At 50.7% G+C, this 27,438-nt stretch overlaps 1 protein-coding gene across 1 annotated transcript; it reads right to left on the reverse strand.

Moving 5' to 3' along the window:
* Nucleotides 1-4,930: 4,930 nt before the first annotated feature.
* Nucleotides 4,931-26,439, reverse strand: VPS37D (VPS37D subunit of ESCRT-I). Its single transcript, XM_060259105.1, has 4 exons — nt 26,247-26,439; nt 18,988-19,159; nt 7,304-7,386; nt 4,931-5,690 (listed from the first exon to the last, which is right to left on the reverse strand). The coding sequence occupies exons 1-4, from the start codon at nt 26,373-26,375 to the stop codon at nt 5,214-5,216; spliced, it is 861 nt and encodes a 286-aa protein (XP_060115088.1). The 5' UTR covers nt 26,376-26,439; the 3' UTR covers nt 4,931-5,213.
* Between the last annotated feature and the right edge of the window lie 999 nt (nt 26,440-27,438).

Here is a 27,438-nt window from a genome sequence, read left to right on the forward strand (position 1 = left end):
GTTCTGGCTTGTGCATGAGATAACAAGGGGGTCCAGTCGATGGTTCAGAGGTAGGGAGACCGTCTGGAAATCCCCCCCTTTCAAGTCCCTTGAAACTCGCTGTAAAATTTACATTCCAAGTCTGAGGCCTCTGGGATTAGGAGGGATGTTGGCATATCAAGTGATGGGAGGGGGGAGTTGACTTCTGGATGTCTGGGGACCCCCCCGCCCAACTTTCATTCCCGAAGAATACCCTGATTGGGGTCACCTGGCCAAGTTTGAAACCAGGTTGTTTTTTTTTCATGGCTCATTTTAAAAATAAATCAATGTCAATGCCAGAAAATTAGCAACTTTAAATTTGCATGCATTTAAATGAACCAAGGTAACAACAGCAGCGAGAGCCTTCTCTCTTCCTTCAGAACTCTAGAGCGGAAACCAGGGCGAAAGCGTTTCAGGCAGAGGTTGCTAATTCTACCAATTTCATTGCAAACATTTGCAGTCTTGTACCTTCACACCACCAACCCCACGCTTCAAATCGAAAGCCGGCCTCTCTATACTTCTTAGCTGTGATAGCTAAATGGAACATCCATGTTCAGAGGCAGTTTACCTTAGAACAGGGGTGGCCAACAGTAGCTCTCCAAATGTTTTTTGCCTACAACTCCCATCAGCCCCAGCCATTGGCCATGCTGGCTGGGGCTGATGGGAGTTGTAGGCAAAAAAACCATCTGGAGAGCTACCGTTGGCCACCCCTGCCTTAGAAGGTCAGTTGTTTGGCGCTATAAAACCCATGCTTGTTGCTTTCATGTGGGCTTCCTGGAGGCATCGGTGAAAAACAGGATGCTGGACTAGGAGGATCAACCTGTGTCTGATCCAGCAGGGTACAAAACGTTCCAACTTGGCAAATGAATGCTTCATATATTAATTTTCTCTGTGTTTAAAGCAACATTTGTATTTTTTTAAAAGATGTCTTTTGACCACTTTTCTTTGACAAACTTAAATGTGAAGGTTCTGGGAAGTTCAGATTCAAACTGCGGGGACAAACGTTACTAAAATTGGGGAGGGGGTGCACAACACCCCACTATGACACTCTGCTCTGGGGACTATGCGGGAGCTGAATCCTTTGTCCTGCCCTACATTAGCTTCAGCATCTGGAGTGCCCAGCTGGGTCTTAATAAGAAAAAAAAAAGGGAAGGGGGGGGTCTTTACTGGGTCAATAAGCAGAGAATGCCAGAAAGCACATCAAAGTAACAAAAGTCCAGCAGATGACGACCCTTACATCGTTTAGGAGAGATGCAAGTTCACCCAGATCTCTACTCGTAGCGGAGAAATTCCGTGAGGCTGAACCTCAGAATCTGGACTCAGCCCTGGGACATGCATACAAACAGTGCTCCTGAGCACGTGCAAAGAGTATTCCTTTCACACAACGACCGCTCTGCTTGGCTTCTCCTCACCTGCTCGGATTCTACCATGGGCATGGCCAAAGGGTCTATCAAAACCATTTCACGGTCTGTGAGATGGCCGTAAACATGTCAGAACCTGGGCAGGAAAGTGGTTCTCAGAGGTAAGCGGAACACCCGTGGGAATATCCTGATGGATCTGGGAGTGCAGACCTCCTCTCAAAAATTTTTTAGAGCATTGCTTGGTGTTGAGGAAGTGGAGATTAAGCAACAAGGGGTTGTTTCAGGCCTCTAGAGTTCTCCTTGACTGAATGGTGTGACTTCTGCTTGTTGTTATTCCACCCCTATACCCAACACCCCCTTGCAAATGCATCTTGTCGAAAGCTTTTCTGCAGCCCTGGACTGTATCCTATCCAGTTATCTCCCACCACTGGCCAGAGGCCTTCAAGAGTCCATTCTTTCCTCCAGTGGGCTCGGTTGTTAGAATGTCATGACCCACTGCAAAAACCTTCCTTTCCTTGGGAACACCAGCTCAGGCCATCCTTTTTTCATATCCCCGACCCTCCCATCCTGCCCTACAGTTACAGGCTGCCTCTAAGGCCATATCAGGAACAATCTTGCAAGAAGTCAAGCAGACCTGCCTCTTTCCCTTTAGCCTTGCCAAAACCTATCTGGGCATTCACCAACACAGCCAAACAAAATGCCTATTGGAACAGAAGAGCAGATGAAATGGGGTGGGGTGAGGTGTGTGGAGAAAGGTTGATGCCAAATTTCAAGGTCTGAAATCTGGATTTTAAAATGAAACCTGCAGGGACCTCGTTAGATACTCTAAAAACACGCTGCCTTCAAAACTTTTATAAACTTACGAAAACACAATACAGGTACCTTGTTTGCCTTAAGCAGCCTTTCTCAAAACCCATCTCTTTTTTTCCTGAATTGAAATTTGAGGCTGTCTTGACTAGTACGCCACAAGATTAACTTTTCTAGGTTGCCAGCACAAGAGTTATGACTTTCAGAGGAGTATTTCCCCTATGCCTCTCTGTGAGTCACTGTTCAGGCTTTGTCCCCAGCTCATGCTTCTGCTTCAAAAGAGTTTTAATGACCCAATTCTGCCTCATACGGAGATGAAGCAGAATTATATACTGGACGTGGGCTGGAAAGAGGGAAAAACCATAGCGGTGAGTCATGCAGAGATAAGGTAGGCAGACTCCTCTCCTGGTGAGCTCACCAAAGCCTTCGTGTTTAGGATGGGTTTATTTCTCATGGGATGCTAGCTGGTCTACTGTGACCCAGCACACAGACTAGTTAAAGGCTTTGGAACACGATCCAACAAAAGTTAGGACCAGATCACATGTGACACTGGAAATCCGCGAGTGTTGCAGCTGCAAAAAAACAGCTGCAGGGAACAACTGTGTATCAGGCCAGAATTGCTGGGGAAAGGGTGCGTGTTTAACTTCTTCCCCATGTCTTTTTCCTACTGGAAAGGCATTTCCCTCCCCCAGGCAGTTTTAAATTCTAGAACGGAATGGGTATAAGTCAGGTCTTTTAAAAACCAATCTTGGCCTTCGGAAGCAGCCCCAAGAAGCGAGGAGGGGAGGGATTCCCAGATGAAGAAATGGCACAAAGGCAAGAGTTAAGCTTCCCTTTCCTCAGAGCCACGGCCCCACTCTGGAACAGTCCTCCTCCCATAACAGGTGACCCAGAGCCGGATTAACAATTAGGCCAAGTAGGCACTGGTCTATGAGCCTCCACACCTTTAGGGGCCCCGGGCTGGCGTTTCCCCCCTGCTTACAGCCTTCCCAACCTGCATACACAGCCAGCCTCTGAGCTGCTCGTTGCCTGACTTGCCTGGTGTGGTTGCTGCTGGCGTTGTCACCACGTTTGCCTCTCTGCCTCTCCCCTGCAGCTTAGTAAAAGGAGCTTTTAAGAAGGTGCCTGCAGGCTGCAGCGGGGGCTGTGGGACGGGTGCTCAGACCCTGAGATAATTTGCGAGGCTCCCCCCCCCCCAAGATTTCAACTGCCTAGGGGCCTCCACAGGGTTTAATCTGGCACTGAGGTGACCCCTGGATCAGACCAGTGGTCCATCCATTACAGCAGCTTGCTTCACCCACTGGCCAACCAGTTGCCATGACAGGCCAACAAAAACAAGCCATAGGCCAAGGCATTCCCTCGTTGCTGCCTCCTAGCTAGCACTGGTACCCAGAGGTCGACTGCTTCTGAACATGGAGATTCCCTTCAGTTACCATAGCTAGTAGCCATCGGTGGACCCCTCTCTTCCACAAACCTGTCGGATCCCACTTTAAACCAGGCTATGCGCTGTGGCCATCACTACGTCCACCACCAGCAAATCCCATTGTTCACTGACTAATTGAGTGAAGAGGTACCTCGCTCTTTCTGTCCTGAATCTACTGCCCACCAACTTCATCGGAGGCCCCTTAGTTCTAGAACTCTCACAGCTGTTCCCCACGCCCCCCCCCCCCAGCTCAAATGCACACCAGGGGAAATCTGATGATGGATTCTCAGAGTCAGATCTGATTTGGCCCTAAGTCACGACAACGAAGCCCCCCTCAGCTACCGTGCAGCTAACCCGCCTCATCGTACCCTCCGTATCAAATGAGAAATGTGGGAGGAAGCGTCACGACACCTCCCAGGATTGCTGGTGCACCAAGCGAGTTTCGGCAACTGCCCAGGGCAACTCCTGGGCACCTGCAGAAGACGAGGAGAAAGTAATCCTGCCATTCTGTTTGGAAAAGAAGTTCTCCTTTGAAGGGTTTCGTCGATCAAACGGCTGCATAAACATTCAAGTCGGAGGAAGGTTTGCTTGAGAACGCCCCCCCCACCGCCAAGTATAATAATAATAATAATAATAATAATTTTTTGCCTCTACCAGAAATGTGAACTCTCCCTCGTCCAATTGTTGCAGCTGCAGCATCGGCCCCTCTTCTGCATACCCTGTCAATACCTTGTGCCTGCTTCTGGTACAAATCTGGTCTCGAGCCTACGGTGCAACTTTGGGCCAAACGTTCCCATACCCTGTGCTTTACAACTCTGACCCCACCCCACCCCCTCCACTCCCCCCCGCCCCGTCGTCGTGGAAGTCCTCTTCCACTTCGACTGGTGAACCCAACAACGATGGAGGCGAAGGACAAGCCCACTCCAAAAATGTGCCCCTCCCTCTGCATCGCATCCTACCCGCCGGCCCTCCCTTCCCCTTCCCCCTCGCAATGTGCTACGTGGATTCCCGAATGCCCTTTGCCCCGTGGCTTCTCTGCTTGCGAACCAAACGGAACCGCTTGTGCTAAGGAAGGCTCGCCTGGCCTGCTGCAGCACGGCGATGTCCGAGGGTGTCGCCATCCTACAGCCGTGTGAAGATCAGAGATGAAAGTTGGCCAGCAGCCTGCATTGTTATCATTACTTTTTGTTCTCTACAGGAAATTGGATGGCTGCACGGTAGTTGCAGGCTCCCCTAAAGATGGGGTGGGTGGGGGGGATGAAGCTAAGTATACCTCCCTTAATTGTAAGACTGGAGGGGGTGGGGTGGGGAAATAAAACCTAGCCCTGTCTCTGCTGCCTATAATTATAATGTGTTAGAACCCCGGCCAGCCAGGCTGCCTAAGGGGATGGGGGACAGGAGGGGGATTAAAACCACATGACACTCAGCAGCCAGAGAGAAGAGGGAGCCAGCTCATTCCCCCCAGCCCAGCCCACCCGCAACCCCCAGCTCCTGGCAAGTCTGGGAGAACGGAGTCCTTGGTGGGCTGGCATCACACCTCGGACCCTGGCACATCGTAGCTCGTGTCAGAGGCTCCGGTAGAAATGTCCCGTCGGTGCCAGCGTCTACCGGTGGGGAGGCTCCTTTTTCTTCTGGTGAGGCAAATGGGCCTGCGGCAAGTGGATGTGTCCAATCAGACTCAAGGGGGAGCCCACAAAGGGCGCCTTGGGGTGCGAGGTGGCCAGGGTGGGCAGGCAGCACTTCTGGGGAGCTGCCGCCACAGGGATGGGGAGCACGGCTTCCGAAGGGATCAAGAAAGCTGGTGCCAAGCGGAGCTGGAAGACCTTGGGGGCTGGCCCGTTCTGCGCTGGCACGGCTTGGGCCACGGTCGGAGGAGCTGGAAGAGCTGGGGAGCTTGCAGGCTGTTGTTCTTCGCAGCTGGGGCTGGGCTGCTCCGGGGTCTTTTCCTTTTCCAGCTTCAAGATCTCCTGCAGTTTCTCCAGCTGGGTGCGACGGAGGTGGGAGAGCATGCGGCTGTGCTGGAATGACTCCACAAAGGTCTCGATGGGAAGGTCCCAGCATAGGAATTGTTCCATCTGCTCCTGTAGGGCACAAGGAAGAAATGTCAAGGCACCATTTGGGACCGCTAATGCGCCCGGCAAGTTTCAGCAATTGCCTCGGTCTGCTCTCAGCCATCTGCAAGGGGGAAAAAACCCTAACTCCTGCCTCTACTAGACCTCATGACTCACAAGCTAATGTATCAATGCCATTTAAGCTGTTACAGGGAACTCAGTGTGATCAGGTTCCCTACAGCACTCCTTGGGTCAATCAGCTCACAACTCAGACTTCTAGATCTATATGAAAGTTGCTAGAGATCAGGTAAGCCTCCATGCCGGTAGAGGTGGGCTTGGCCTGTCTGCTGTGACTGCACAGTGCCATGCATGTATGTGGCCTGTAGGTCTGTATGCAAGGGGCTGCGGCCTGGGGTGGAAGCCTCAACCTAAGATGGAATCAGAATTGGGACCAGAATGCAGAATCTCAGGGCTTATTACTTCTTTATTTAAATAACATTTTTCTTTTGGAAAAGTAGCCTCAGGGATTACTTTATTCAAGAAGAGAACATTTGGGGGGGGGGGGTGGAGACTGAGAGCCAGTTTGGTATAGTGGTTAAGTGCGCAGACTCTCATCTGTGAGAATCATTCCCCACTCCTCCACTTGCAACTGCTGGAACGACCTTGGGTCAGCCATAGCTCTCGCAGAACTGTCCTTGAAAGGGCAGTTTCTGGGAGTGTTCTCTCAGCCCCACTCACCTCACAGGGTGTGGGGGAAGAAGGTAAAGGAGTTTGTAAGCCACTCTGGGACTCAGATTCAGAGTGAAGGGTGGGGTATAAATCCAATATCATCTTCTTCTTTAACCCTTTCCTCACTCTTGTGATCTCTCCTTGAGGGGGGGAGCTGCTCCACAGTTAGCTTGAACAACAATTAAAGACAGTGAAAAATAATAATAATTGCCAAGTGCCCATCGAAAACAAACAATGAATGTAGCTGAGAGAATAACACAGCCCACAGGAGCAAAACTACTCCTCTGATAGACAAGGGAGAAGAATATAGAAACCCTGCCCCCTTCTCCTTCATTGGCCAGTGCAGTACGCTGCAGGGAAAGGAAGCAGGTTCCCACTGCTTCTATTACATGCAGTTCATGAGAGGGAGGGCAGGAAGGGTGGCATCAGTGCTTAGTTCTCCTGGCCCTTTCTTACACACCGAGGAAAATGCTGTTTGCCACTTTGGGGTCAGGCAACAATTTGTATCCAGGCCAGTTTTGCCAGGGATCCTGGAGGGGTTTTTTTTGTGGCCATCTTCTGGGGTTGAAGCAGGTGTCACTGATTGTGTGTGTGTGTGGGGGGAGGTATTTGTGAATTTCCTGCATTGTGCAGGGGGTTGGATTAGATTACCCTGGTGGCCCCTTTCAACTCTATGATTCTATGTCAGTTATACTGCTGGCTTTATATCCATTGTCTGGAACATAGGAAGGCAAGAGCAGTTTTACTACTCACTGTGGTACTGGATAAAATACAGCCTGCATCCACCAATGCTTATATTTCTATGAGCCTATGGGCTGGAAACTTACTGTGAAAAACTGAAAAGCGAAAATTCAAGGAAGGGGCCCGGGATATCCCTGAGAGAGCCAGGTCCCATGTTTAGGGCCCTGACTCACCTCAACTTTGGCCTCCACTCCATCCAGCTCAGACTGCAGCCTGCTTACAGCATTCTGTGGGGTCCACTTTTCCATACAGGCCCCTGCAAGGGAAAGAAGAACCTTAGCCTTTGCACAGTAGCTTCACACAAACACCCTTCCTCACAGGCAAGCGTGGTCTAGGGTGGGCATAGGTTAGGTTTTTCTGAACCAGCCACCCCCAATGCAGGCCAAACCTTTTGTTACTTTTGAATTTTAAAAGCATCTCAAGTGCCGTTTTTGGTGGTTTTCAGTTAAAGAGTGACCCTAACCCTCCCCTCAGGTTCCTGGGCTGAGCAAATAGCCAATATATATTACTAACTCGGTGGGATAGCCAAAGTTTCTTCAGGGCAGAAGAAAACGTATCACCAGGACTGCTCAGTCAGTAAAGGGACAGAAAACGGAGGGGAAATCTAGCCTCTGAGAGAGGGAAGTTGATGAGGATTGTCATATTTATTACCTTGCCGAACTTCCTTGCCAAAGTGTGTTTTAACTACCAGGAAGAGGGGCACATGAAAGCCTGTTGTCCAAAGCTAGACAAAGGAAAACAGCCTACTTCACCTAAGACTGTCAAAATAGTAAAAAAGGACAAAGAATCCCAGAACTCTCACCAGACCCTGTACCAGAAGAATCCCAAACAGAGAGACCTGCTAACGTTTTACAAGTATGGAACATGCAAGAGGATTTAGGCAGGGAATATTTGGCATCTGAAGACAGAAAAATGAGGAAATAATAGGCTGCAGGGATACAACCCTCCAGCCAATTAATAAAACCTAGCTTAGTAAAGAAAGAATACTTACCTGAAAGAATTAAGGGAATCACTGGCCCAGCATTTGAGATGAATTTGGCGGAGCTCCCCATTAAATACAAAGATTCCAGGGAAAATTGATAATAGCAGTGTGGGGTGATTTGGAGGTTCCAGTTTTGTTAGGGAGTGAACTGGCCTCAGAAGTCAAGGAAGTTAATGTAGTGAGCAGGAGTAGGCCTCAGAATCAGGCTTCAGAGCAGCAGACTAGGCTAGAAATGTTGCTACGGAAACAGGTTGTAGCCATTAGCAGAAGATTCACAAGCAGAGCCCAGAATGATAGATACAGGCAGCTTGTTTCAGGGAATTCATGCTGCAGAATTCCTCAATGAGCTAAGGCAAGATTTGTGACAGAGGGATGAAACTTCATAGGAAGTGACAATTGAACGTCCTTGGTTATTCAAGATCCTAGACCAGAGACTGTACAGAGTGTCTGTGAGGCATCAATGTGCTGCTGTGTGGGAGAAGTGCAAGCAGCTAGCGATTCCCAGAAAATATAGACTACAGATTTTACAGCTGGCCTGTGAGGCACCTCTGTCAGGACATCTAGGGATCAACAAGACCAGAGATAGGCTGCGAGCCAGATTCTATTGGCCCAGTATGGGAAAATACATCAGGGCATTTTGCAAGTCTTGTCAGGCATGTCAGCTAGTGAGCAAGGCAAAAGACAAAACAGAACGACTCTTGCAACTCATCTCGCTTGTGTCTGAAGCATTCTCTAAAATCAGAGTGGACATTGTAGGGCCCATCTCCAGAGCGATCAGGCAAGAGAATAAATATTTCTTGACCAAGGTGAACTATGCAGCAAAGTTCCCAGAAACTATACCTTTAAGGGACAATGAAGCAAAAACCATAGCAGAATCCCTACTCATAGTGTTCTCCAGGTTAGGTTTTCTGCAAGATATGGTCACCGAGTTGGGAACCACATTCATGTCTCGTGATGAAAAAAGTTGCAGGCTTGTGGAATCAAACGCCTCCCCCTCACTGTTTACCACCCATAAGCCAATGGTCTAAATGAAAAGTTCACTGGCATCTTGAACTACTTGCTGAAAACCTGTGCAGTGAAACATCCTAATGACTGGCATCAGCAACTTCAACATCTGCTGTTCAGATATCGTGAAGTGCCACAAGAAAGTTCTGGTTTCAGTCCCTTCGAGCTGCTTCAGGCAAGAGGGTCTTATGGACATCCTGGAAGAAGCGTGGACAGGATGAGAGACTATCAAAAGCAGAGATGTAGTCACCTCTCTTCAGGAGCTACAGGAGAACCTGCAAGAGCTGAGAATGACTGCTGCAAACAACGTCCAAAGAATCCAGCAGAAACAGAAGACCATGTACGACATCAAAGCCAGAGAGAGAGTCTTCAAGCCAGGAGACCTTGTGTTGAAGCCTCGGAGAAAGCACAAGCTGAAAGTAGCTTGAGAAGGACCTTTTAGAGTTGTAAACAAGGTTTCTGATGTAAACTATCTAAACATAAATTCTGAAAGAGGCAATGTAAAATGTTTCATGTTAATATGCTCAGGGCTTTTGTTGTAGAAAAAGCCCAGCAGGAACTCATTTGCTATTAGGCCACACCTCTTGACATCACCATTGTTTCACACAGGACTTGTTTTTGTAGAAAAAGCCCGGCAAGAACTTATTTGCATATTAGGCCACACCCTCTGACACCAAGCCAGCCGTAACCGCGTTCCTGTGTGTTTCTGATTTAAAAAAAAAGCCCTGAATATGCTAAAGATTTACCATGATAGAGATAATCTGGTCCTTAAGACCAGAGGTGGCAAAAAGATGAAATTGCATTAACAGGTTGGGGGAATATAACCAAAAGCAGCTAGGTAAATTTGGCACCAACCCTTGCCAATGACCAACAGTGGCATGTTAAGGCTGTCCTAAAAGAATATCAGTCCATTTTTTCAAAATTCCCAGGGATAATCCAGTTAGTTTGACACAAGATAAATACTGGAGATAGCCAGGCCTTTTGTCCCCCCACCTTACAGAGTAACTGGTCCAAATGCCATCAATATTGAGAGAGAGGTTAAAGAAATGTTGAACCTTCTACTTACTGTTTATTCAGAAAGTCTTTGGGCCTCACCAGTTATCTTGGTCCCAAAACCAGATAACACTGTGAGATTCTGTGTTGACTATCAGAGGTTAAATAAAGTTACAATCCCAGACGTGTACATAATGCCAAGGGTAGATGAACTGGTGGAAATAATTGGAGCAATCTTATCCAGATAAGGTGACCTGGGCATGAGAACGCCAGACTGCATTTGCCCACCTAAGGAAAAGGTACTGACCACAGAGCCAGCATCGAGGGTTCCGGACTTCATGAAACCCTTTACCCTCTACAGTGATGCATCTAATACTGGGATAACGGTCATGTTAAGTCATAGTGGGGAGGAGAGACAACTGCATCCCATACTTTGCCTTAACAGAAACTTGGTGGAAAGAGAGCAACACCTTTCTGCGACTGAGAGGGAAAGTTTGGCAATCGTGTGAGCCATAGATAACTTGCCATAGGCAGTGTGAGCCACAGGTAACTTAAAGCCATATCTATGGGGAAGGAAATTCACTTTGTTCACTGATCATTCACAGTTGCACTGGTTAAACGAGGTAAATAATACAAATGGGAAACTGATAAGATGGAGTCTTCGACTACAGGATTACCACTTTGGCACTCTGCATATCAAAGGGATGGAGAATGTCACAGGGGATGTACTCTCTAGAAACACCTAAGCATGTTGGTTGTCAAAAACATACAGGTGGTTGATGCATTTTAAATGTTGTATATATGTCGGTATATTTAACTTTTGGGATTAATGTGAACAATAAGGTAAAATGCCTCCACACGCTTCATACAGGAGAGGCTTGTGAGAACCTCCTCTTAAGAGCTGGATGTTGAGGAGATTCAGTCAGATTCCTGCCTTAATTGAGAAGAGATGTGTACTAAGAGTCTGGGTCAAGCCCTGACAGAATAGGGTTTAGTGCTGACAAAGTCAGATTTCAGCCATGACTGAATTCAACATTAACTGAGAGCAGTATGAACACAGAGAACTGGGGGAAAGTTTGGTGAAGAGGTTTGGGTAGTAGAAGAAGACACCCATTCAAATCAAAGGAAAGGGAATAGATCTTCTAGGGAGAGAAAAAGAATCCTTACCCAGTCAAACAGGGAGAGTTATCTCTGCAGAATACAGAGATCCCTGGTCTGGTGTGATTAGAAAATGCCTGTAGAGACCTTAGAAGTCAGTTAACTACTCAAGAAGAGTACTGCTGTTCCAAGAGAAGGGGTTTGAGCACAGGGCAGAGGGTGCCAGCCTTCTGAGAACCAAAAGAGTCAGTGATTATTCAAATAAAAGTGAACTGGAATGTTTGGGAACACACAGGAACAAAAGCTTCTCAGTTTTAAAAAGTCACTGGATAATTTAAGAACCTCTCATTAACCTGATATAAGAACAAAATTCTGTGTTTGTACTAGATTTACCTCAGTAATTCCAATCCCTGATTTCACCTGACCTTTCCCTTTGTTGTTAAATAAAACCTTTTGTTATTTTTGAATTTTAAAAGCATCTTGATTGCCATTTCCAATGGTTTTCAGTTAAAAGGTGACCCTACCTCTTCCCTCAGAATTCTGGGCTGAGCAAATAGCCAAAATATATCTTACTGACCCAGGGTGGGGCAGCCACAATTTCTTCAGGGGAGAAGAAAACACGGTACCAGGGCTGCTCAGTCAGTGAAGGAACAAACAGAAACAGAAGAAAAATCTTGCCTCTGAGGGAAGGAAGTCGAAGGAGTCTGTCATACCATCCCATTTCTAACTGCCATGCCTCTGCCACCTTTCCTCTTCAGCCAGCACTGAGAAAATTCTCCTTGCTTCCCCATCTCTGACCTGTCAACCAACACAAAAGCTAGCCTCTGAGGGAGGGAAGTGGACAGGGACTGTCATATCTATGTTCAGGGAGGAGTTTGTTGTAGGGGAAGATCCTGTCACATAAGCCACATGTTGTGTCTTGCATTTCAGTCCCGAAATTACAACACAGCGGATGCTACGGAGGTGACCAGTGGAAGTCCACTGGTCCCCGGATGTAGCTCCGCAAATACGCTTCGCCAATCAAGATCTGTGGCGGGAAGTTTAACTGCCCAGGATTGGACCTGGCCAGACTGAGGGTTGTTCCAGAGTATGTATATAATCGGGACCCGGCCCACGTTGTTTTGCCTTGTGATGTACTCGCTAATAAAGCATGTTGCCTTCAACACGGCTCGTCACTCAGTACATTACAGTGGCGACGAAGGTGGGATCCTAGCCAGGTAACTCCCCATGTGGGACTTCGCTCACCTGGCCAGAAACAAGGAAGGCACGCATTCGAGGGAGACGGAAGCGCCCACCGCCACCATCATGGCGAACCCAAGTGGGACGACGGGCTACATTGCAGAGTTCGACCCCACCAACCCCGATAGGTGGGAGACCTACACGGAGCGGGTCGACTCCTACCTACGAGCAAACATGATTACAGAAGACAGCTGTAAGAGAGACGTGCTCCTGAGTGTCTGCGGGGAGGCCACATTTGAGATCGCAAAGGGTCTCTTGGCCCTCGCGAAGATCACGGAGAAAGCGTATGAGGAGATAGTCAGACTCCTGACCGGGCACTTCTTGCCCCAGCCTTCCATCATCGCCCGCCGATTCCTCTTCCACAAGAGGGATCAAGGGGCGGGAGAGACAGCTGCCATCTACCTGGCCGCACTCCGCCAAATTGCGGGGAACTGCAGCTTCGACAAGCTGGAGGAAGCCCTGAGGGATCGCTTCGTCTGGGGCCTCCAAGACAAAAGACTGCAGCAAAAGCTCTTCGCAAAGGAAGAGCTCACCCTCCAACTCACCATCAACAAAGACACCACATTTGAGAGAGCAACCAAAGCTTACAACAACCCGCGAGCGGAAGCTGTCCACTAGGAGGAGATGGCACCGGGCAACCCAGAGGAGAAGGAGGCAAACCAGCTATGTCGCCAACCAGGAATGGGGCCGAAAGCGTCCATGTGGCCACGAGCGACAGAGAGACCAGCCAACACCAACTGCGCCAGCTGTGAGGATCCACACGAGCGCCGGGACTGCCCCTACCGCAACGGGGACTGCAGGAACTGCGGAAGAGTGGGCCACATAGCGTGGGCTTGCCGGACCAAGGCCACCCGCAAATGCCAGTCCACCAACCATGACTCGACCGATGCCTACTCGACCGCATCGACTAGCCTGCAGGTAATGAACTTGCCCCTCACCACCCCAGATAAGGTCAGGGTGTCAATCCTAATCGAGGGCGCTCCATGCCTAATGGAGCTGGACTTGGGCTCCTCCATCTCCAAAACTTTGTCCCCGTGGCCGGCCCCAGCTTCGACCGGCAGACTTCATACTGTGGGACTTCCAAAAACCCTGTACATATTTTGGGTTGGGCCACTGTAAGGGTAGAGTTTAGAAGAAGAAGAAGAAGATATTGGATTTATATCCCGCCCTCCACTCCGAAGAGTCTCAGAGCGGCTCACAATCTCCTTTACCTTCCTCCCCCACAACAGACACCCTGTGAGGTGGGTGGGGCTGGAGAGGGCTCTCACAGCAGCTGCCCTTTCAAGGACAACCTCTGCCAGAGCTATGGCTGACCCAAGGCCATGCTAGCAGGTGCAAGTGGAGGAGTGGGGAATCAAACCCGGTTCTCCCAGATAAGAGTCCGCACACTTAACCACTACACCAAACTGGCTCTCGAAGGAACTTTAAGGGCAAGCTGGACATTCTCGTGGTCAAACGCCAGCTCACCACATTACTGGGGCTGGCCTGGTTTCAACCGCTGAGTATTCAAATAGTTGGGGTGCAGCAGATGCGAATGAAAAATTTTGAGCACGTGTGCTGGGAATTCCTGGAGTGTTTGATGGGTCCCTGGGGTGCTACAAGGGGCCTCCCATCACCTTACCTCTCAATCCCCACGTGAGACCGATAAGGCTGAAGGCCAGGTGAATTCCGTTTGCTCTAAAACCAAAAATAGAAGCAGAGCTGGACCGCCTCACGGCCCAGGGAGTGCTAGAACCGGTATCCTATGCTGCATGGGAAACACCCATAGTCACTCCAGTAAAGCCGAATGGAGATGTGCGCATATGCGCTGATTACAAGTGCACAATAAATAAGGCACTTCAGGACAACCCATACCCCGTTCCGGTGGTCAGCCACGTACTGGCAGCCCTAGCAGGCTCTAAGGTTTTTGGGAAACTGGACTTGGCCCAGGCATACCAGCAACTCCTGGTGGACGCCAAGACAGCAGAAGCCCAGACAATTGTGACTCACAGGGGAGCTTTTCGGGTGCGGTGGTTGCAATTTGGGGTTAGTGTGGCTCCGGGGACTTTTCAGAGCATAATGGATGCCTCCTCGCCCCAGATCGCCAGACACCGCAAATTCTGTCACAGTGCATCCTGCGGTGGAACCAGTTCCTCAACTCATACACATATGCCCTGGTCCACCGCCCCGGCAAAGCTATAGGACACGCGGACGCCCTCAGCCGCCTGCCACTGCCCTCCATGGACCCAGATCCTGTCCCCGCCCACCATGTGATGCTTATAGAGACTCTACCAGAGAGGCCCCTCCATGCCGCCGAGGTAGCTAGGGCCACGGGTAGAGACCGCATCCTCGCACGAGTTTTAAACTGGGTGGGAAGGGGGTGGCCCACGGGCAAACTGGATGCAGAATTCAGGGCATTCGCATCACACAGAGAAGAACTGTCCATGCACAAGGGGTGCCTCCTCTGGGGTAGCAGGGTGGTGGTTCCATCCCCCCCATTGTGGAAGCAAGTGCTGGAAGCCCTACATGAAACACACCCGGGGATAGTGTGCATGAATGCCCTGGCACGTAGCTATGTATGGTGCCTGGGGATGGACGAGGAGATAGAAGGGTGGGTTCGAAGGTGCCAGTCCTGCCAAGAGTCCCGACCTGATCCGCCCAGTGCCCCTGTCCACCGCTGGGAGTCCAACAGGAGGCCGTGGTCCCGGTTACACCTAGACTTTGTGGGACCATACCAGGACCAAATATTCTTTATCTTAGTCGATGCATATACCAAGTGGTTGGAAGTGATTCCCGTAGCTTCAACCTCCTCCGCGGTGGCGGTCAGAGCCTTGCGAAGGGTCTTTTGCACTCATGGGATTCCCGAGACCCTCGTCACGGACAATGGGACCGCTTTCACCTCCCGGGAATTCCAGGAGTTCTTGAATCGGTACCTCATCCAGCACATTCGGTCTGCCCCTTTCCATCCAGCCACCAACAGCCAAGCAGAGCGCATGGTGCGCACCACTAAAGAGGCCCTGGGTCGCATTGTACAGGGAGATTGGGATCACCGCCTGGCAGCCTTCCTATTTGATAACAGAATCACCCCCAACCCCGTCACCGGGTTAAGTCCTGCCGAGTTACTAATGGGGAGGAAGTTGATAATGAGGCTAGACAGGTTGCATCCTGACCGGGCTATGGACCTCCGCAGTTCTTCCGAAACGAGGGAAGTCACTAGGGGATTCTTTCCAGGGGATCTGGTATACGCAAAGAATTTTGCAAGCGGGCCGGAGTGGTAAGCTGACCGGGTGCTGAGGGTCACCGGGTCCCGCTCCTAGAAGGTCTCGTCGGAGGGGGGCCAGATCCTAAGGAGGCATATTGACCAGCTGCGCCGTCGCAAATTGCTGGAAGAACCGACAGCAATCGGGGGAGCGGGAAGCAGTGGAGTACTAACAGCAACACCCCCGGAAGTTGCCCAGCCTATGCCGGCCGCAGCAACTATGTGGGCAGAAGAGCACGGCAGTGGAGGGAGCACCTTCCCAGAGAGGAGATTCCGGAACAGCAACAGGCGATGGACAGCCCTTTTCCGGCGTCACCCCACCATGAGGAACCAGCCGCCCCGCCAGCCACAGCGGCCGCTCCAACTCCCCAAATAACCCCGAGGAGGTCGACCCGGGAACGCAGGGCGCCAGCCTACTTGAAAGACTTCGTGTCTTGAACTAGGGGGGGGGAGGAGTGTTGTGTCTTGCATTTCAGTCCCGAAATTACAACACAGCGGACGCTACGGAGGTGACCAGTGGAAGTCCACTGGTCCCCGGATGTAGCTCCGCAAATACGCTCCGCCAATCAAGATCTGTGGTGGAAAGTTTAACTGGCCAGAATTGGACCTGGCCAGACTGAGGGTTGTTCCGGGGTATGTATATAATCGGGACCTGGCTCGCATTGTTTTGCCTTGTGATGTACTTGCTAATAAAGCATGTTGCCTTCAACACGGCTCGTCACTCAGTACATTACACCACATGTGCCCTGAAGTATACAATCCAGACACATGTTTACAGGCTTGGCCTGGAAAGGAATCTGTTTCTGGTCAGATCAAGAGCCCAGAGCAGCTTTAGGCTTAACAAAAGCACCCAATTTTCCTTCAAGGCCAGGAGGAAATCCAGACCCAAGGAACAGGGGGGAAAGCCATAATACATCGAGGTAGAAATTGAATACCAATGCTTAGGTCTGGAGCATATGAACAAGTGGTCCTGAGCATGTGCAGAGTGCCTTCTCCTTTCATTCTTGAGCTTCCACAGCTAAGTACATCTATGGGATCTGGAGGCAGGAATGTCCACATTGCAAGATCTGAGTAGGGGGCACAATCAGAGTTTACCAGGGCTTGGCTTAGCCCACAGATTATGTGCATGCTATATGCTCTTTTGTGGAGTGTGTATGTGTGTAAAGTGCTGTCAAGTAGCAGCTGCCATACAGCAACACCAGCAAAGGGCTTCCAAGGCAAGTGAGAAGCAGAGGTGGTTTGCCATTGCCTTCCTCTGCAGAGTCTCCATTGGTGGCCTCCTATCCAAGAACTTACCCTGCTTAGCTTCCGAGATATGGGCTGAGATGGGGCTATACCCTGCCACCTTCCCTCTTCCTTTGTGTTAAATGAAATGAAGAAATGCACAATTTGGAGAGGGGACATGGGCTGGGGAGCTGCAACTGGCCATGACTTCTTGGCATGTGTTCCGTATGTTCTGATAGACATACGTTATTCTTTCACCAGTCATGGGCTATACAGATGCACACTCATGACAAACTCATCTGCCAAATGAACCTCTAGAAATAAGAGGTGCTGATGCTTAGAAAGGCTGACACAGCTGGGAGGGTTTAGAGTCTCTGGGTGGGACTGGGTAAGAACATAAGAGAAGCCATGTTGGATCAGGCCGGTAGCCTATCCAGTCCAACACTCTGTGTCACACAGTGGCCAAAAAACCCTAGGTGCCATCAGGAGGTCCATCAGTGGGGCCAGGACACTAGAAGCCCTCCCACTGTCCCCCGCTCCAAACACCAAGAATACAGAGCATCACTGCCCCAGACACAGCGTTCCATAGATACACTGCTGCTAATAGCCACTGATGGCCCTCTGCTCCATATGTTTATCCAATCCCCTCTTGAAGCTGTCTATCCTTGTAGCTCCCGCCACCTCCTGTGGCAGTGAATCCTATGTGTTAATCACCCTTTGGGTGAAGAAGTTATTTGGGTGAAAAAGTATTGTGGCAATCACATCAGTGGCCTTGTGTCTGTCTTGTTCTACTGTCCCAACTTCTACACACCATGGGATAACACTGTGACCACACACCACGGGATAACACTGTGACCAGTTTCTCCCTAGGCCTCAGATCCCTTTTCCCCCTGACACTTCTGTCCGATTTTGCACAAGTTGCTGTGAGGCTGCGACTTGCCCTGCCTCTTTCCCGTGGCAAGTAGAAACTGGTTTTGAGAGGATCTTGCTTGCCGTGGGGAAGAGGCAGGGCAAGTTCCAGCCCTGCGGCAACTGGTGCGAAATTGGACAGAAGTGCCAAGAGGGAAAGGGCTCCAAGACCAGAACAAGTCTAGTGAGAAATCGGTCTGTGTCCTTTTCCCAGTTCCCTCTCATTGGATGCCAGTTGGGGGTGGGGTAGGGGGTAGGGAAATATGTAAGTGTTTTTAAATATTACATCACAGAGGAGAGAGAGATGCAGGGCTGCCATATTCAGCAGCAGCCCTGTGTTTGCTGCAGTGTTTGTTTCCAGCATCAGCACTGTTCCTTCATGCAGCAGTCTTTGTCCTACACAGCCACAACTTTGTTACATCCCACCTCCTACATACACACGATCAGTAGCTGCAGCCTAACTGGAACCCCTGACACACGTAAAAAGACACGTGTCTTCCATTCACACATTACAAGTTTCCTGCTGGAAAGAAGGGTGTACTCACAGTAAGCACAACAGCCAGGAAAAACCAGGGCTTTTTTTGTAGCAGGAACTCCTTTGCATATTAGGCCACATTCCCCTGATGTAGCCAATCCTCCAACAGCTTACAGGGCTCTTAGTAAAGGGCCCACTGCAAGCTCTTGGAAGATAGGCGACATCAGGGGTGTGTGGCCTAATATGCGAAGGAGTTCCTGCTACAAAAAAAGCCCTGGGAAAAACATTCATATTTCTGACATCCACTTTTCTGCACAATGGACAGGACGGGAGGGAGGCTCTGCCTGCAAAGGCTTGGTATTCTAGGTGTCAGGAAAAATCACAACATGGGATCCACTGGAAATGCTCCATGGCTTAAGCCTGGAATGGATTTGGATGCCCTAGAGCTCAGCTTCGGGGCATGTGCAATGTAAAACATAAGCTGCTGCATATGTGCTGAATTCCTTTTCCTTGCTGTCACCACAGCCAGCTGTATGCATCTGGAATCAGAGGACAGAGTTTCCAGGTTACAGGCCGTTGCTTTCCACAGGGATAGCATCCCAACAAAGCACATCTTAAATGAAACTACACTTGGCTGGTGGGGAATACAAGGGAGGCGTTGGGTTCGGAGGGGACCAGCCTCCTTTCCACTCACCCAGGCGCTGCTGCTTCTCCCGACACGTCTCTCGAAGTTCCCGCAGTTCCTGGTATTTGATGGCCAAGGAGGCCTTGCCATTCTCCAGGCGCGGCTGCAGAGCCAAGTTCTGCTTGGCCAGGGCATAGTTGGAAGCCAGGCGCATCTCCCGCTCCAGCTGCAGGTTCTGGAACTGCAAGGAGACCAATGAGATCCTTAGTTTGGTCGTACTTGGAGGTCTCAGCAGAGAGTCCTTGAAGTTACTGTCCTTCACTACAATCCTAAAGAGCTCTTGTGCAGGCAGGAGATGGCTCACACTTGGCAGGAGGATGCAGTTTGGAAACATTCCCACCGCCCGTCACCTGGATGAACAGAAAAGCCTCTTGCCCATTGAAAACCAACTTGTCTCTTTGGCCATGTGGTCAGTGGTAGAAAGATGGTGGAGGAAGGCCAATACACTTCGGTCTTTGCATTTGGTCTGCCTTTGCTCAGGGGCTAAGGATGTTTGAGAATACGCTGTAGGAAGTGGATTGGATCCCAAGCCCAAACTGCCTGCAAATCTGTCTTCGGGGTATGTGCAATGTAAAACAGGTCACATACTCTGCAATCAGTAGGATTGTTTTGGAAATGTTCTGGAAATGCATTTGGCTCCACAGAAACATAGAGCAGGAAAGGACCTCAAAGGTCATCTAGTCCAGCTGCCTGCACAACACAGAAATTCATAACTACCTCCCACCCACCCACCCCCTTTTCCACAGTGGCCCCTGTTCTATACTCAGAGGAAGGCAAAAAAAAAACCCCTCCAGGATCCCTGGCCAATCTGGCCTAGAGGAAAATTCCTTTCTGACCCCAAAGTGGCAATTGGCACTACCATGTAAAAAAAAAGGCCGCGAGAGCCAAACATCCCTTTCTGCCTTCCCTCTCATGATCTGCCCAAATTCACAGAATCAGCATTCAGTATTGCTGTCAGATGGCCATCTAGCCTCTGCTTGAAAACATCCAAAGAAGGACAGCCCTCCCCCCTCCTTCCCTGAGGAACTGCTCTAACTGTCAGGAAGTTCTTCCTAATGTTTAACAAAAACACTCTTCTGATTTAATGTCAATCCACAGTTTAGCTTGAACAACTGTCAAAGGCAGTCTGGGGCAGGGGTGGCCAAACTTGCTTAACGTAAGAGCCACACAGAATAAACGTCAGATGTTTGAGGGAGGGAGGGAGGGAGGGAGGGAGGGAGGGAGGAAGGAAGGAAGGAAGGAAGGAAGGAAGGAAGGAAGGAAGGAAGGAAGGAAGGAAGGAAGGAAGGAAGGAAGGAAGGAAGGAAGGAAGGAAGGAAGGAAGGAAGGAGGGAGGGAGGGAGATAGATGGGGGACAGAGGAGGGAGGAGAGGTGGAAGGAAAGCAACATTAACTTTAAATGCATTCTCCAAGCTGCTGGCCAGCTTGGCTTGGAGAACACATTTAAAGAAAGAAATGCCTTCTCCATGTTTGCTGATGGGGTGGTGGGGGCTTTGAGAGCCACACAATATGTGTGAAACAGCCACACGTGGCTCCTGAGCCACAGTTTGGCCACCCCTGGTCAGAGGAAACAGAAAACAACTCCACTCTCCCTCTATATGACAACCCTTCAAATATTTGAAGGTGGCTATCCTACCACCTCCCAGTTGTCTCCTCTCCAGGCTAAACATAACCAGCTCCTTCAGCCTTTCCTCCGGTCTGTCCCCTGCAAAAAGAACCTCTCCAGTGCATAACAACAAAATGTAATCTCTAATAAAAGGCAGTAATCCAAAACCTGGGAAAAACAGGAGTACCCTGTTACAGAAAGGGCTTGGTAGTTGACTCCAGAGAGGGAGAAGTTCCAGAGCTGTGGAACCACCACTAAGAAGGTCCTGTTTTTACAGAAACCTACAGGATTGTCTTAGCTTGTCTTGTGGGTAACATATTGGGGTGGGGATGAGTGGGAAGCCAGGAGGGTTAAGAAGATGCCCACTCAAGTCACTGCTAGGGTTTAGATTGGAAGCTCCTCTGGGCAGGGATCTGAGGTTTTCCATCAGTTGACTCTTCAAAACAGCATGTAGACGGATGGTTCTGTAAGAAACATGAATCATTTATAACATGTCTAATCTGCATGACAGCACCAGGGAAAGGCACACGAGCAGTCTGGCTGCAGAATGCTGTTGAACATGAAAGAATTTCAGTGTCCCAACTGTAAGTCCCCAGGATTTGGGGTGTGGCTTGGGGCCAAGAAATGCAAGCCCAAGAAAAGAAGTCCTGTTGAAACAACTGAGAACTGTGCAGGAGAATTTTCTGCCAGGTCATGCTACCCCAATGTGACCCCCCCCCAGGTAGGTTTTTGATCCCCTGTCCAACACGGTTTTCCCTTTCACTCTGAACCACTCACCAGCAAACAAAGATGAGTGGGGGAAACATCACCCTGGCACCCCAGTGAAACCTCCCCTTTTAAAAAAGAGAGTAAAAACCTCAAACACCACCTCCTCCAACTTTTATTTGGAGGTGGAGAGATCATAGGGAGGCCAGCCTCCAGGGGATCCCCTGGAATCACAACCCATCTCCAGACTGCAGAGATCAGTTCCCCTGGAGAAAATGGAGGCTTTTGAGGGTGGAATGTATGGCATTGGGCCCCACTGAGGTACCTGTCTTCCCCAGGCTCCACCCCCCACAAATCTCCAGGAGTTTCCCAGCCTGGAACTGGCAACCCCACTCCCATCCTCCACCGTTGGCCAGAGAGGACCTGACAAACCTATCTTGGGACCCCAGGCCCCATTCTGGACTGACCAGGGTATAAGGAGCTAATGGTTCTGAGGCCTACTCCTGAGCATAGGCCCTCCCCCTAGCAAGGAAACAATGGGAAGTTTGCAAGAGTTATTTTTGTACAAGAACATAGCAAGAGCCTTGCTGGATCAGACCAGTGGTCCTTCTCACACAGTGGCCAACCAGTTGCCCCTGGAAGGCTAACGAACAGGGCAGAGAGGCTGAGGCCTTTCTGCATTCAGAGGGTTACCCTTTCTGGGCATTTAAACTGCCATCTATCAGGAGCTCCTTTGCGTATTAGACCAGGGGTCCCCAACCCCTGGTCCATGGACCGGTCCTGGTATGTGGCCTGTTAGCAACTGGGTCATGAGCTGTATAATTATTTCAATATATATATGTAGTAGTAATAGTAATAATAATAAGAAGATGACGATGACATTGGATTTATATCCTGCCCTCCACTCCAAACCTCAGAGCAGCTCACAATCTCCTTTATCGTCTTCCCCCACAACAGACACCCTGTGAGGTAGGTGGGGCTGAGAGAGCTCTCCAAGAAGCTGCCCTTTCAAGAACAACTCTGCGAGAGCTATGGCTGACCCAAGACCATTCCAGCAGCTGCAAGTGGAGGACTGGGGAATCAGACCCAGTTCTCCCACATAAGAGTCCATGCACAACCACCACACCAAAATAAAGTGCACAATTGTATCATCCTGAAACCATCGCCCCCCCCGCCCCTGGCCCGTGGAAAAATTGCCTTCCACAAAACCAGTCCCTGGTGCCAAAAAGGTTGGGGACCACTGTACTAGGCCACACACCCCTGATGTAGCCAATCCTCCAAGAGCTTACAAAAAAGAGCCTTGTAAGCTCTTGGAGGATTGGCTGCATCAGGGGTGTGTGGCCTACTATGCAAAGGAGCTGCTGCAAGAATTCCACCCCTGGCATGGCTAATGGCTACTGCCAGCCTTCTCCTCTATGCATCTGTCAAATCCCCTTTTCAAGCCTTCAATGTAGTGGCCATCCCTAGGTCCGCTAGCAGGCAGCGAATGCCACCCTTTAATCGCTTGTTAAATAAAGAGAAAATATATCCCATTGTCTGTCCTGAATCTTTGCCCATTAACTTCCCTGGGTGATCCTGAGGCTAGAATTACGGAAGAAGGAAAAACGTTCCCTCTGTCTACATCCTCCAGCCCACAGCAACTATCACAAAGCCAAGCCGCCCCCTGCCTTAAGCACAGAAATTCTGTATGAATCACAGCTGAGTCAGACCTTGGCCCATCTAGCTCAGTATTGTCTGCTCTGACCAGCAGCAGCTCTTGGGCAAAAGCTCATTCCCAGCGCTTGCTAGAGGAGAGATTTTTATCTGGGCACGCTGGGGAAAGGATTTGAGACCTTTGGCATGCAAGGCCCATGTTTGCCCATCCCCACAAATCTGTGAGGATGCCACCTTCTACAAAGCCAACCCCCCCCCCCCCGCCCACATCGTTCAGAATTGTCTACTCAGGCTGGCAGCAGGCACCGAGAGAAGTCTTTCTCTGTCCTGCTGACCAGTAATTCTGCAACTGGAGGTGCAGGCAGGGGATCAAACCTGGATCCTTCAGCGCGCAAAACCGGTGCTCTACCACTCGTTCTCTCGGCAGGACTGCTTCATTCACAGCAACAAGAGGTATTTAGTGTTTGGAACCAGCAAGCTGGGAAATTACAGAGTCTCCAGAGGGTAATTCTAAATGGCCTGAAAGTTGTGGGAGGCGACCCCACTGCATCCTGGCCATTCAGTGGCATCCTTTCTGGTGTGGTGCCCTGACTGTGAACCCCCAAATCCTCCTTGAAATCTCAGAGCCACGGACACATTTGGTGGTCTTCAGCAAGCGATTGCTTCCAGCTTCAGCTCCCCTCCATCCTCAGGAAGGCCAGCCCCATGGCACAAGCCTAGGAGAGGGGACGTGGCTCAGTGGTAGAGAATCTGCTTAGCATGCAGAAGGTTGCAGGTTCGATCCCCAGCTTCCTCACTTAAAAGGACCAGACAGCAGGTGATTGGAAAGACTTCTGTCTGGAGCCCTGGCCAGCCAATGTCAGGGTAGACAGTGCTCCTTAATGGACCATTGGTCTGATTGACTGTAAGGCAAGCTTTAAGCTTTCAGGTGAGCTCAAGGCCGTAGAACTCTTTGCCAAGAGCTAATGGATGTGAAATATTTAGAATACTTGAAGCGCTCAGCCTCCATGCAAAGGATCATAGTAGTTGCCACAAAAAACGCTAGTTGTAGGTTGCCAGAGCCTACAATACAATCTTTGAGGCCAGGTTTAAATGCCAGGGTTCACAGGAAAACCAGTTCCTCTCCAATCTACATTAATTATCTTATTTTAGAAATTTATACCCCACTTTTCTCCCCAAGGGGCCAAAAGCAGCTTACAACATCATTATCTGGGCCTCTCTTTTATCTTCACAACATCAGCACAATGAGGAAGGTTAGATTAAGAGCACACGACTGGCCAAAGTTCACCCATTGAGCTTCTATGATAAGTCTGGGGACTGAAAACCTGAGTGACCAAAGCTCATTACAATGCTCTAACCACTAAGCCATGCTAGCTGTCAAATCATTCAGTGGCTGAATGTGTTTTACTCTATAAAGCTGGAGGCACAGGGCCAATGAGACACCGTGCTCTGCCCGGCCTGCTGCCCTGACTAAGCCTCCAAGCAAACCACTTTCCGACTTCTCCAGCTACCACCTTGATAAACCTGTCTCATTCGGTATTAAACGTGGCACAATATAACATTATTTTAATAATATTCAACGCTCTTTCTCTGGCCTCAAAAAGGGTTGCGTACCCAGTGGATTCGGGCACCTCTGCCCCCCTCCGAAGATATAAGAGGCCACACATAATAAAGGAAGACCACGGCAGGGAGGGTTCTAGCTGGAACTAGGCTGTGATTTGTCAAAGTGCTTTATCCCAATCTTCAGAATCCTAACCAGCATGTGTGAATGCCAGACTAGGAAGTAGCAGTTATCCCAATTTAGTTGACAATGAGTGAAAAGCAGCAGTCTGGTACACAGGCCTGGCCAACAGTGAGGTTTCAGGGACCCAGAGAAGGTGTCTTTCCAAGATAAACAGACTGGATGGATTGTGGTAAGACAGGGACTGGCATAGCAGAACAGAATCAAGTGGGCCTCCAAAGGTTTGGGGGCCAGGGAGGGGTCAGGGAATGCCTGGGGATGGCCAGCCCTTGCCGGAGGCCAAACCCTCTTTGCTTTGTTTCCCCGCCTGTGGCTTCGGCTGTCGAAAAGGCGAAAAGAAAAAAAAAATCATACGCCATTTATGAAGATGTATGAAGAGCCCAGCGAGGGAAACGGCAGCCGGGCAATTATGAGACAATTTCTACTCCCCCTCCCCGCACACAAAGCACAATAATACATTTTGCTCACCCGACCAGCCCCCCTTTGAAGGGGAATCAGTGGGCCTGTGTGGGACCTGGGGGTCTTTTGCAGCAAAACAGAAGAGGAAGGCCGGGGTTGGGTGGGGGGAGAGGTGATGGAGAAGGGGGGGGGGGGGAGGCGGAACGCCAGCGTTTCAGTGTTGACACGGTTTTACCCAAGGAAAAGGGAGCAGGGATAAGCCCCTGAGCCTTGTGTCAAGATAGGGTCCCTGCCAAGGCAACGCATCCAGGTCTGGACAATCCCCCACCGCTGCCAAAATCATCCCCCCCCCACCAGATCCCTCCCTCCTTCCTTCCTCCCCAGTGACTGGCGCTGTCTTTCTCCTATAGGGCCATGAAGGTGAAAAACAGGGCCCCTTAAAAAGGCTGTCGTGAGGGGGTGGGTTTTGGGGGGGGATACAATGGGAAATGGATGGCCCCCTCTTTGGATGGTTTAGGAACTGGGGAGCCAGGGGGAGGGCAAGAAGGGGGCACCCTGCTTCGGGGGGAAGTGAGCGGGCAGGTGGGTGGGGAACCCTGGCATTCTCCGTGCCAGGTCTGAGCCATGAGCAGGTGGGTTGGGCTGCCGGGCAGGAGGGTCCTACAGCCAAAAAGGGGGGGGGGAGGGGAGCGTTGCTTTGCCCACGGAATGCCCAGGGTGGCTGACAGCTTGTTTTGTTTTGCTTTGGTTTTTCGCCTCTGGCCATTGAAAGCCAAGCTGGGTTTCTGCAGAAAAAGGCCAGCCTCGGCTCCAGCACCCAGTGCAGGCCTCGCCGGATTGGCACAGCACCCCCCCCCCTTCCAATGCCATGTTCCCACCCAATGGGCACCGCAGCAACCACTGAGGCCCCCCGGGGGTGCCCCCAAGGCAGAGCCCCCAAGGTGGCTCTCAGGCGGGCCTGGCCAGCATCCGTGTCCCTTAGCTTTTCTGGGGTGGGTGTGCTTGGATGGGGAGAGGGGGGGGCTTGGATGCGGGGGGGGGCGCTTGGGGGGCGCCATCCGAAGCGAGCGTGCGGTGGAAGAGCCCTGCTTGGCAGACAATGCCCCTCGCGGGCTCGATCCCCTCTTCCCCCCCTCCCCGGGTCCCGATCCTGACGGCGATTACCTTCCTGCTCAGCTTGACGATGCGCTCCAGCCACGTCTCGTCCCGCATCAGGGCGCGGAGCTGCGCGGTGCTGAGCGCCCCGAAGCCCAGGTCCACGGCCGAGCTCCGCGGGCCCCGGTCGCGGTCCATGATGCGGACGGAGCAGACGGGCGGCCGCACCTGGACGGCGATCTCGCACCTGCACCTGCGCCGCCTCCTTGGGCCGCCAGAGGGCGCTGGCGCGGCTCTTAAAGGGGCCGCCGCGCTCTGTTGTCTTCCGTCGGGGAGGGGGGGAGAAAGTGGAGCGCCGTGGGGGGCGGGCGGAGAGAGCAAAAGGGGCGGGGTAGGCGGGACAATCGTGCGGGGGGGAGGGAGCAGGGTTTAGGACGGCGGGAGCCCCTTTTTCCAGGCAAGAAAAGGATCGATTCTCCTGCTTTGGAATTGTGAACGGAGTTTGGGTGCTCCCGGCCATGTGCAGAGGGCCTTCTCTCAAAGCGTCACAAGGGTGACCTTCAGGCAGGCTGGAATGTTGCAGGAAAGGGCAGACGATCAAGGTGCCTTGCAGCCTCTTCCCTAATGAGAAAGGTGGGGGCTGGGATTGACTTTAGACAAAAAGATGACTACACAGGGAGACAAAATGGAAGATTACGAAATGATGCAAGATGCGGAAAGGCGGGGTGAGTGGGGGGAACAACCTTCCCCTCTTTTTCTCAAATCGGTGCTCAGGGTCACCTAAGAAAGTTGATGGGCAGAAGACGCGAGACGGACAAAGAGGACAGACGCATAATTGGCATGTGGAACTCACTGTCATTAGTGATGGTCACTCCTTTGGATGGCTTGAAAAGAGGATTAGAAAGCTTCATGGAGGAGAGGCAACTCCATGGCTGTTTAAGCAGGATTGGCTAGATGAAACCTCTCTATTCAGAGGCAGTATATCTCTGAAGCCGTGTTGGGCCGGCACCGTTGGAGAGCATCTGTTTGGTCACTGGGGGGAACTGGATGGTGGGATAGACAGAGCTTTTTTTTATGAGCAGGAACGCACAGGAATGCAGTTCTGGCTGGTTTGGCATCAGGGGATGTGGCCTAATATGCAAATGAGTCTCTATTGGGCTTTCTCTAAAAAAAAAGCCCTTGGAATAATGGTGACATCAGGGGTGTGGCCTAATATGCAAATGAGTTCCTGCTGGGCTTTTCCTACAAAAATAGCTCTGGA

This window comes from Heteronotia binoei, chromosome 18, assembly GCF_032191835.1.
Source record: "Heteronotia binoei isolate CCM8104 ecotype False Entrance Well chromosome 18, APGP_CSIRO_Hbin_v1, whole genome shotgun sequence".
NCBI lineage: Eukaryota > Metazoa > Chordata > Lepidosauria > Squamata > Gekkonidae > Heteronotia > Heteronotia binoei.

What these genes read in the sequence shown, in the direction of transcription:
- VPS37D (XM_060259105.1), bottom strand. Translation starts at nt 26,375, where the DNA reads ATGGACCGCGACCGGGGCCCGCGGAGCTCGGCCGTGGACCTGGGCTTC. An exon ending in TCGTCAAGCTGAGCAGGAAG is followed by an intron (nt 19,160 to 26,246) that starts GTAATCGCCGTC and finishes GTCTCCTTGCAG; the next exon opens with TTCCAGAACCTGCAGCTGGA. An exon ending in GAGTGGAGGCCAAAGTTGAG is followed by an intron (nt 5,691 to 7,303) that starts GTGAGTCAGGGC and finishes TGTGCCCTACAG; the next exon opens with GAGCAGATGGAACAATTCCT.